Source organism: Leuciscus leuciscus, assembly GCF_965113295.1.
Source record: "Leuciscus leuciscus genome assembly, chromosome: 14".
NCBI lineage: Eukaryota > Metazoa > Chordata > Actinopteri > Cypriniformes > Leuciscidae > Leuciscus > Leuciscus leuciscus.
This window is the reverse complement of record NC_138738.1, coordinates 10766736-10778835: the sequence shown is the minus strand read 5'-3', so window position 1 is coordinate 10778835 and position 12100 is coordinate 10766736. Positions and strand designations below refer to the sequence as shown.

The window sequence follows — 12100 nt, the reverse complement described above, 5'->3', positions numbered from 1 at the left end:
GCTCTGACAGGCCAAAAGATCCTAATTGCTCCCTTACACCCCTTCATTAAAAGGCTTAATGGGGAAAACACAGTAGCTTCAGATGTGGATGTTGTCTCTTTTGTAAAAGACGCTGCAAACAAAGAAGAAACGTAAGAGAAGCACTGATAGAATATAAGATAATTCACTTTTGAGTCTCCAAATGGGATTTTTTTCTGTTTGAATGTTCCTTTTTGTCATTTCTACCAAGATTGCTAATTTCAGATTCATTGTTTTTCCAGGAACAAACTGAAATGGTAATGATAGCATTCATTATGGTGAAATACATAAAACAGCCATTTAGAGGGATTAGTATAATTTTATTACTTCATTTTAAGACGCAATCAGTTTCCATATAACATTTGTACAGTTTTAAATCCTATAATAAACTGGAACAACAGAGTGACTTTACGGCGTTGGATTTTATCAGACTCTTTTGCATGCATTTCACTGAACACTGTGTGAGGTTAAACAAAGTGATTCATTAAAAAAAGATCTCTGATTGGACCTTCAGGGTTCCATGCAATTCTCTGACTCAAATCATTTTCTTTTTCCAGGCACCCACTGGTAATTAATCATTATTCATAGCAGAACATTGAAAAACCCCACATATAACAAAGAAGCATGGTATTTTGGACATGCTACCGTGATAACACCATGTTGTTTGACACTATCATGATAGTTATACTATGTTATTCTTTAAAGTACCTTGGAGAAGTCGAAAAGTAAACACCAAACATAGACTGTTAGAATGTAGGCATACTATGCTAAAAGCCATTCAAATACTGTAGAATTATCACAATTTATCAGCAGCCATATACGACACGGTAATGTCAAAAGCAAAATAGGTTATATATATCAAGGTAGAACTTTAAGTTCAATGTGACTTAATTATACATTTCACAATAGATTCCAACTGGCATGTTGTAGCTATAGTTTCTAAATGTGTAGGTGCTATTTTTCATAACAAATGCTTTACAAATGCGATCAATAAAAAGAGAAACAAGTCAACACTGGCCTTATGAGTAGCCATCAATGCCTCACCTGTAATTATAGCCTAGTTGTACCAAATGATACAGTTAAACAATCACAAGAACTAAGGTAGATTTTCATAAGGGCAGGTACAAGTAAGAATCAAGACTTAATAATACAGTAAACAAATAAATAACAGTATGCGGACTGATCTCTACAAAAATATCACAATTTCTACGTCTCATGATATAAATATCAAATTCACAATGACAAATAATCTGTGTTATCACTGAGAAAACATCAGAGTTGGCAGTAATTTCTTTCTATTTTCTTTCTCTTCTCCACAGTCACAGTCTCTCTCACATCTCATTGACAAATATGAGAGGGCCTCTGGATGTGGGACTCCCCACCTGTCCGTACAGCATCGGCAGTCCTAGATTAGTTTGGGGTAGATTGAAGCCTCCACTTGATAAGTCAAAACTCGCCTGGTTGTAGAGCCTCTGGCCAAAACCAGCTCCAGATTGATCAAAACTGGTTTGACTGTACTGCCTGAAGCTGCCGCGTTTCTCAGAGGGAGTTCTGGAGAGATGGCGCTGGGTGGACTTATGCAAACCTGTCTCTTTGTAGGCAAACCAAATATTACCAGCCCAAAGGAAGAAGTTCAAAAAACCAAAGGCCTGCAAGCAGACAAGGATGAATTAGAAATATGGAATTTACTTGTAAATTGGTAATTTTTATAGGAAAATAAAGTTTGTCAAGTCCTTTACCAAGACCTGAAGGTTTAAAATGTTTTTAGAAAACCTTAAGTCTGAGAGCTTTATAAAGTAGGCCTGACAGACGTTAGCAGTTGCTAGGTTGTTGCTAGGGTGTTGTGTGATTGCTAAGGTGCTTTGGGTGGTTTCTAGGCTGGTTGCTAGGTGGTTCTGGTTGGTTACTGAGGCATTCAACAGGATGAAGAACTGTGCCAAATGTTGTGAAGCCAACATAATTATAAAACAATAGTTATAAATGCCTGTCAATGATGCACCTTTTAATATAGGTACATTTTTACTTCACATGTAAAGAGTGTAAAGTAAAAATGTACACTACCATTCAAAAGTTTGGGGTCGGTAAGCTTTTTAAATGTTTCAAGCCGGTCAAGAAACATTTCCTACTATTATCAATGTTGAAAACGGTGGTGTTGCTCAATATTTTTTTGTGGAAACATTAATTAACAGGAAGTTCAAAACAACAGCATTTATTTGAAATAGTTATCTGTTGTAACATCATAAATATCTTTACTGTCACTTTTTATCCATTTTTTTTTAATCAATTTAATGCATCTTTGCTGAATAAATATATTAATTTCTTACTGACATCTTACAATCTCTTACTCTTACAAGTGCTAAAAAAGTTCCTTTATTTTCTCTTTCCTATATCGATACTAAACAAGAAATCTACTCACCACAGACATGTTGAGATTTGTCCAGATGGGTTCCTGCAAGACCTCACATAAGTTCTCCTGGGCTCTGCATGCAGACATTAACAGCAGGATTTGATGCACATCAGTGGCTGTCTTCACCCCAGACAGAGTTTTAGCCCAGGCAATTGAGCTTACCAGCCACAGGCAAGAGAACACTAGAGTCACCATGAAGTCCTATGTCGATTGAAAATAAGAAGAGAAAACAGAACGAGGGTCTTAGTGATTCAGTTAAAGGAGTAGTTCACCCAAAAATGAAAATTAGTAGTTCACCCAAAAATGAACATTTCTTACTTCTTTCAGCCGAACACAATCGATGTTATATTAAAAAATATCCTGGCTCTTCCAAGCTTTGTAATTTAATATTTTTTTGAAGTTCCAAAAAGCACATCCATCATCATAAAAGTAATCCATATGACTCCAGTGGGTTAATAAATGCCTTCTGAAGTGAAGCGATGGGTTTTTGTAAGAATAATATCCATATTTAAAACTTGATAAACTATAATCACTGGCTTTTGACCACGTGTGTTCATGAGAGAGTCGAGTTCCAGCGAAAGGGTGACCTCTGACCTGATTTATGTCCTACATCGGGTCAGAGGTCACCCAACCGCTGGAACTCTACTCTCTCGTGAACGCGCGTACAGCCGTTACCAGAAACCAGTGATTATAGTTTATAAAGTTTTGAATATAGATATTATTCTAACAAAAACCCATCGCTTCGCTTCAGAAGGCATTTATTAACCCACTGGAGTCTTATGGATTACTTTAATGATGGATGAATGCACTTTTTGGAGCATCAAAAACTCTATATGTTACACTATACAATGCCATTACGAATCTGTTATTTAATATAACTCCGATTGTGATCTGCTGAACGAAGAAAATCATATACACCTAGGATGGCTTGTGGGTGAACTATTCCTTTAAGTTATATTTAGTTTTTCAGCACAGTATGCTCTGTCTTTTTCTTACAGAAATTTTGAAAAGCACTCACAACTACTGGACCTCTGTTCTTCTCTCTGTATTTGTTCTGGTAGAAGAAATAAACAATTGTGGCCAAAAGGGAATAGAGGAAAGCCAGGACTGACACGGTGACGAAGAACTGTACAGATGAAGCATAATCCCCTTCGAGAAAGAGAGTCTCTTTCCTGGTTCCTTCACACAGAGGAGCACTGAAGTGTGCCTGTTGAAGTCTGGGAAGAGAAAACATTGTAATTCACTGCTTTCACAAGTTTCAAGCACAAATAATAGATAGCTTTTTTTTATGTATCATGCATAAGTCAAGACTGTGACAATTGGGTGCCACTAATGTGTCAAATATCTTCTAAAAAAATAGTCACTCACTTCATAGTTTACTTTAGATTCCACAGTGGATAGTGTAAGGACTTAATTCTACCTGTTTTGACCTTTACAGATGCACTCAGTAATTCTCTGTTGTCAACATGACCGTGCGCTTAAACTGACACCTACTGGTGTGGATACAATATCACACAAAGGCAATTTCAATTACTGACAACATTATAAATTTGCTAGTTAGCAATGACTAATTTACTCATCAAGCGAAAGTGGCCAAATACTTAGGGTTACTGAGCAAATAGCATTTGGCTGGTCATATATGAATTCAAAATCCCAGTAGTGGGATAGGTTATGACAACAGAACTGGTATTTGACATTGACTCGCATAATCTGTGATTGTGTAGTACACGACGTCCAAGTGAGTTTTATTTGTAGTAGACAGATGTGGCTACCATGTATCAAAGCTTGAGAGATCTAGCATAAACAACCACTGAGTTACTGATGCTCAAACAAAAAGTGTTACTTCCTCACTCTCCCCTACAGTGTATTGTTTATGTTTATAAAACTATTGAGGAAAGAAATCATTGAGTGCATACTTCAATTGTCTACTGTAGGTTGAATTTGTCTGATAATTTATAATGATATCTTTGACTTAAAGGTAGGGTAGGCGATTTCGGAAGGGCTAGCAATAGCAAGCTAGCTTTGAAAGCATGAGATCCCACCCTCCCTTGAGAGCGTCTACAAAGCCACACCTCCTCCAAAACACATGAGCGCGCACAGCTGAGTTTACAAAGCGTTAAATTACCTCATGTAAACAACTTACAGAGCTCTTACTCATACCACCTGACTGCTGCAGATTCATTTCAGCATTGATAGTGTTAACATAGAAACGCATAAATCTGAGTCTGAGGACGTGAACAGCTCCGGGTAGAACGTCACGGTTGTCATCTCGTAATTACGGTTACGAAATGGCGTGAACGCAGCATAAGCTCGTTGTTTTTAGGAAGAACTGTAAAAAGGCAGCTGCTGTTTGTTTGCACCGCAGTGACTAGTCGCGTTTCCAAATTGAAATTGCGAATTGAAAATACGCCCAATGGAAACTATATAAAAAACTATATATAGCAAAAATGTTTTAACACTCTCACGAGGTTGGTTTTCAAGCAGTTTTGCACATTTACAGGTCACCTGACATAGATGGCGCGGTATGTTTGGACAGAAGAGGAGACAGAGTTCTTTATTAAACTCAGAGACAAAAGAATTACAGGAATACTGGATTCTAAACAGCAAAGAAATGCCACAATTAATCAAGACCTTGAATATGGGAAAAACACCCAGAAACATCTCATATGTGCCGTTCTCAAGAATAAGGGCTTTCCTTGCCATTAATACTTGGATAATATGCTTACGTCTCCTTTAATTAAAAATAATGGATAGTGCGGTGGCTGGGATACACGTAGGCCTAAACCTATCAACATCCATTGCCGTGATTTTTGGAATGACTTATCGCGAGAGGAAAAAAATTACGTTTTAGTCGCATAACATCGGATAATGGAAACGCCGTCATTTCGCAATCGTTTTTTATCGACATTTAGAAAATATCGCAAACGTATCGCAAATCTGTAATGGAAACGTGGCTATTGTCTGTCTACAACTCTGCATTGCCTCATGGAATGCACTGATGACGTGTGCTGATTGGACAAACATTTTTTGGTCCTGAGACTTCCACAAAATGTTTTTTTTTTTTTATATTTACAATATTTCTATTATTGATTGCTATCAGGACGTGAAGAGAGTTTGAACCAGTATGGCGAGCAGGACGAGGTCGAGGGCCGTGGGAGGATCAGGATGGCGCGAGACCGATGCGTCGCGCAGGTGTTGCTCATCATTAATCACGGCACCATCCTCGCGCCATCCTCCCACGGTCTTCGACCTCGTCCTGCTCGCCACACAGTACAACAAAAAGTATTAAAAAATCCCAAATAATTCAAACCAATCGAGATATCAAATTAAATATTTTTAATACAACTGATAATACATAATTAAAGTGTAACATACATTTTAATACTTATATTGCATTGTGGTAACAACACTTACCTGAATGGGTAGTTGAAACTGATGCTGATGTTGTTTTGGATTTTGTCCAAACATTCCACTTTAACCATTATCTGGCCAGAATATCCCCCACATGTTGCAAATGCTAAAACAGCACAAAGCTGTGGAGGGGGAAAGCTAAATATTAATGAAGTGCCCTGATGATACAGTATAAGCCAGTATGTGGAGGGGACAAAGATCAGCTCTCTTAACTCCCCATCTGTACAGAAGCTTTACATCATCAGAGAAAGTCGAGACAAATTAACCTCATAGAACATTAAAACATTCTGTTTTAATCATCCTCCAGTTTTCTGATTTAAGGTCAATTTAAATGACCTCTCATCAAACTGCTGCACAATTAATCGTGCAAAATTAGACACAGATGCTTTTTAAGTGCACTAACCCCTGCAATTTCTGTAGACCTGGATGCCAGGCACTAACACATTTGTCTGACACAATTAGAATATTTTTCACAGGTTTTGTATTGTGTTTGGCATAATGAATGAAAGGGCTGGAGGTTTACTGGACAAGTGCCGGGGCTTTATTCTCTGTGGACACAGGTGCTAGATAAGAAATGTATCCAAGTCTCCTGCTATTCTCTCTTTCCCCCAATCCCTTCCCCTCTCTCTCTGTTTCCAGTACTACAGCAGATGAAAGGATGCGGCTCCTTTCAATTAAGATTTAATGCCTTTACTGTGTATATACAAATTAAATACTGTCTGGAATACTTGAGTGTTTGGGTCTGTGTGTGTCAACGGAAGACAGAGACACAGTAAGAGAAAGAGAATGGAGATTTTTTGTTATGTATTATGTTATTTATTTCTCCATACTTAAGTGGCTTAAGCCAACCAAAAACAGTGTGAATATTTAAAAAGTATCACACATACAGACATCCCATATAAAATATAATAATATCTTTAGAACATGCATACACAGAACAGATGAAGCAAAGAAGAAAAAAAAAGGTAGCTTCTTTGATGAGTCTCAGATGAGACCCAGTGAATTATGCAAAGATTACCCAGGGGTTGCAGCACATTCAGACAAACACACACACACACACACACACACACATACACACACACACACACACACACACACACACACACACACACACACACACACACACACACACACACACACACACACACACACACACACACACACACACACACACACTAATTACCTCACATTTACACACACACACACACACACACACACACACACACACACACACACACACACACACACACACACACACATTTATATATATATGTATATGTATATATGCATACAGTACGTGCAAATACAAATATGCAATTGTGCAGCATCACAGATTCATCATTGTAAAGTCTGTCAAAGAGCTGGATGGCATCGATCTTTTGCACATTTCAACAAGAGCAGATGAATTATTCAAGCAAGAGAGACTAACAGGGAGCCAATGCTGTGACCCCAAAGACCAGCTAATAATTAAACCTGATTTTTGATAGACATATTTGCATGCTTTAAAGACTATTTTAAGAATGCAACCATGAGAAACTGCACAAAATACTATCAGAACTTTACTTTTATTAGACACTTTTTGCTACTGTCAAATTATGGGCAAACCCAGTTACATACTGTTAAATTTTTTCCCCCAGATTATATTCCTATTCTGGTAATACTTTAAGAATTCATAAAACAAACAATATTTTTTCTTAAGCTTTTTAGCTTATCTTTTTGAGATAAGTGGTATAATTGTGCCAGTGCGTCTTGTTAAAATACAATTCCTAATGCTTTAAAATGAACCAATACTTAGAGGATAGAAATGGAAATAGAGGTCTTACCGGAGCAAATATGACCATACACATTGATGAAACGGATTAAGCATCAGCCTGTTGTCTGTCTATGAAGGAGTGTTGAGCTCCTCTGCCAGCCAAAACCCAGAGATACTGAGTGAGTGGACACCATGGAGATGCTTCTACAGGGACACTGTGTGTCTCTGCTCTGTGTCAGAGAAAAGACACACATCTACATACATACACACACACACACACACACACACACACACACACACACACACACACACACACACACACACACACACACACACACACACACACACGCACACACACACACACACACACACATACACACACACACACACACGATGATAAACGCAGACCCCTGGCAGATCATATATATGCAGACCTATTGCACACATATCCATGCACATATTCTGTACATGCACTCACAGTCATTGAAAAATATTAAATTAAGCGCATAATAATCAGTACGTAATCCTTGGTAGATATACTGGCCTCATTACAGCCATTCCATCAGTGTTTTACATGCCGAACATAATTATGGATATAAATAAATCTGCCACAATAATGGCCCCCTATTGTCTTTAATTATTGTAAATAATTATAGTGGAATCAAGCCTTTTGGTAAATTCTTTTTTCCCTACATAATTTTTTGCCAGCTTAATGACTAAATATCTGGGCTGTTAATGTGAATGATTCAACAGGAGACTTATTAAAATAACATGGAATAAGCTATTTCATCCCCGTGGCAAGATTTGTGATCAAAATTATTACTCTATATAAATATTAATTTAATTAAAGAAAAATAACAAAATTAGTTATTTTTAATTAGCTATTACTTATTATCGTATAATTAGTTATCTTATTTTTTTATTCATTTTAGTATAAAATATTTGTATTCACTTCATTACCTTCTTAAGAAGCTATGTTAATGATACAACAAAAGAAAATGATTATTCAAATGTATATAACACATAGATGAAATGTGGAATGCTTCTCTCATGTTTCACTCCTGTAGCCACCTTGTCTCCTTCCAGCTGTTATAAATGTAAATTATAAATAAAGAACAGTGCCCTGAAAACAAACAAAGCAGGTATTGGTGGCTTCTGAAGATCTAAGGCGAATACTTCCTTTGATCAATAAAAAGTTCATTTACAGAGTTAAGAGATAATTAAGTGGTAGAAAGAAAGAAAGAAAGAAAGAAAGAAAGAAAGAAAGAAAGAAAGAAAGAAAGAAAGAAAGAAAGAAAGAAAGAAAGAAAGAAAGAACTTTCTCAAAACTCTTCACACAGTTCTCCTAACCAACTTTCATCTTGGCACAGCAGTTAGTTTCACATTCAAACTGCACTAAAACTACCAAAACACTTCATCCATGTCTCAAATCAAGTTATTCTTCCATAACACTGGCAAAGTTTTTCACCCAGCAAACACACTTTGTCACTCTAGGTTATAACAACACTAACAACAGGTAGCATACTGTTTTCCTTTCTATAATTTCTTTACAAAATCTTTCAAATTTTTTCAGTTTTTAGATTCAGAACATATTTCAATATGGTATCACTGTAGAAATGTGACACATTGCTGTCTTTAATCATTTTTGTGTTATGTTAGGATTTGAACTTAAAGGGGACCTATAACGCTAAATTCACTTTTACATGTGTTTGAACATTAAAGTTTTTTACAATTGCTAACAAGGGTTTACCAACACTTAAAGTACTTTTTATAAACTCTTATACACAGCAACACACCTACATCACACAATTGGCCAAATAGTTAATTTTCAGTCCAAAACCACATTTTGTTAAATGCTAAAAACCTTTTTCTACATGTACTAACTCCATCAAAATACAGCAAATCCGACTCAAAATCGAATAATTCGGTCAAAACACTAGCACAAATTTTCTATCCAACATGAACATAAAGTCAATAATAGCGCAATGACTGTCAAAATACTAACAAATGATGGCATTATGAAAACTGCATCAGTTCTACCAGCAGACAATGTGAAATCCATTGTTTTCCATGGTGCCCACATAGAAGGTGGGATGATGCCCACTTGGCAGTTGGTGCCCAAGACTGCATATTCTGCGTATTTGGAACAGTGCTGGAAACATTGTAGTAAAAGCTTTACATGAAGCGGTTACTGAAATGAAAACATGAAATTGCTGCCATGGAAGCTTTTTTCCAAAAAGTAAGAAAGGTAATTGTAACTTTTTATCTCACATTTCATTATTTTTTTTATTTTTTTTCTCAGAATTGTGAGATAAAAAGTAATTACCTATTTCCATGGCAGATATAAGCTTTCAGGTTCCACATGTGTAAGGGCGAAAAACATAAAAATGCAATCCAGCACATTCTTCCTCTCCCCTCTACTTCTCCCTTGTCCTGGTCCAACTTCTTCTCTCCCTCCTACAAATAGTCCTCTTCCTCGCCCATTATTTTTCTCTTTCTCTGCTCCTCTGAGTTGTTGAACTCCACATTAAACAAAACCAATTCAAAGAGTCCCTTTACTGTAATGAAAAGAACTTCAAACCCTGACTACCTCCAATTTCTTAATATTTCAGTGATCTATACCAAAAAATGCTTATCAGTTGTTTCAATATTTTTATGTAATATATTTTATTAGTACTTTTGAGTTGCTGTTGTTAAAGAAGTAGAGGTTTTACTAAGGTTTGGAACATTAGGTCTTACAGTTTTTTTCGATTGCTAAACGACTGTGAGCACAACTGGAGCTACATGTCAAGTCAAGTCAAGTATATTTGTATTGCGCTTTTCACAATACAGATTGTATCAAAGCAGCTTCACAGTATTAAATTAAAATAATACAACAAGGTTTGTTTCAAGTGGAATTTATTGATTGATAAAATTAAATTAAATATCCCCAACTGAGCAAGCCAAAGGCAAAAGTGGCAAGGAACCGAAAAACTCCATCAAGTGACCTAATGGTGTCCTAAAACTCCATCAGGTGACCTAATGGAGAAAAAAAAAACCTTGGGAGAACCCAGGCTCAGTTCTCCTCTGGCACTCTAACTACAGTCTGCACTACCAACAGTCACCTGAGCTAAACAGTTCACATCACCTGCAAAACTCATTCCAAGCAACACAACTCTTAACACACGGCTCAAAACAGGCTCAGTGCAGCCAAACACTATACACAACCCTCACTTAGATAACACTCACTGTCACTCAGAACACACTGAGAGTAAAAACACTAGCATCAAACACCAATACAGAAAATACAAACATTTCATCTTTACAGTTTGAACAATTTCAGTGACTTCATACAAAGGAATATTTTCTTCAAAGAAAAGAGTGACATTCTTTCACATGATTTATTTAAATTTTTAGAACATAACAATCCTTTAAGAGGCTATATGCAACTTTTTCCACAAAATAAACGTAACAATAGCCTTTTTATTTGACCATTTATGACTCAAACATCTCCTGATGAGCATACTGACACCTTGTCCGCTCACAGTCTTCTGTCGGGTCGGATTTTTCCCGCGCTGTCTGCGGATGTGACGTCAAGCGCGTTCATGTTAAACGTTTCAGATCACTCTGCCACCACCGCTAGTCAGCAAACAAACTTAGTTTCTCAAACAATATATGTATTTGACTGTTCTTACCTCTGTAAACATAATGTTGACTTCTTTGCAGCGGATGACTTGTGAAGTGTGCACGTACGAGAGCGAGCAGAAAGGAAGAGCAGTTCCGTTTTTTGGCCACAGGTGTCAGTCGCGAGTTTAAATTTCAGAAAATCGCATGTAGCCTCTTTAAGGTACAGTTTGCTTCAATAGTCTGTAGTAATTTATGGAATTACAGTAATGAGAAAAAAAAGGTAGAAACTAAAAGTACATACTGTAATTCGAACAAATAATTGAGGGGCTAATCCTGCCTCTCTCTAGCATCAGGCCACATGTTTTCATCAATATCACATCTAATGTTCTCTCTTGCCATGCACCTGGGGAAGAACCTTCTGGAGTGCCTTATCCATCCCTGGCAGTCCTCTGGACTCGTGTCCTCACATCCAGCACGCATCCGCCCTCTCCCTGCCACCCTTCTCCCTCCACGAACCCGTCTTCCTTGTTCCATTTCCAAAATTAGTCTTTCTGAGCTCTACCTATATATATATATATAGTGTGTGTGTGTGTGTGTGTGTGTGTGTGTGTGTGTGTGTGTGTGTGTGTGTGTGTGTGTGTGTGTGTGTGTGTGTGTGTGTGTGTTCACTAACAAGTCTAAAACAAGACTGCTTAGCCTTTCAGCTGAAATTGCAGTCAGCAGTGTTTGAAAGGCACAAGGCTGAAATCTATTCTGTTTTGAATGTGTGGTTCACAGTTTTGACAGTGTGTTAGCATTTGAACAAAGTGCTGTAAATCCACAGTGTTGAGCAGGTTGTGGTTAAAGTCATGGGATAAGTGTGTAGAGTTTTGAAAACTGTGTTCAAGTTTGGTCCAAATGAACTG

The 12100-nt window shown here is 37.2% G+C and overlaps 1 protein-coding gene across 1 annotated transcript; it reads right to left on the bottom strand.

Moving 5' to 3' along the window:
- Positions 1-329: 329 nt before the first annotated feature.
- Positions 330-9951, bottom strand: synprb (synaptoporin b). The gene is made up of 6 exons (XM_082189681.1): positions 9916-9951; positions 7660-7843; positions 5840-5958; positions 3444-3642; positions 2435-2626; positions 330-1667 (listed from the first exon to the last, which is right to left on the bottom strand). Exons 2-6 carry the CDS (start codon positions 7681-7683, stop codon positions 1350-1352), a joined length of 852 nt encoding a protein of 283 aa, XP_082045807.1. The 5' UTR covers positions 7684-7843; positions 9916-9951; the 3' UTR covers positions 330-1349.
- Between the last annotated feature and the right edge of the window lie 2149 nt (positions 9952-12100).

Excerpts from the sequence above, each read along its gene's own strand:
- synprb (XM_082189681.1), bottom strand. The coding sequence starts at position 7,683 with ATGTGTATGGTCATATTTGCTCCG. Across the intron at positions 3,643-5,839 it reads AGTTTCAACTACCCATTCAG|ACTTCAACAGGCACACTTCA; the intron begins GTAAGTGTTGTT and ends TTCTCTTCCCAG. Across the intron at positions 2,627-3,443 it reads AGAACAGAGGTCCAGTAGTT|GACTTCATGGTGACTCTAGT; the intron begins GTGAGTGCTTTT and ends CAATCGACATAG.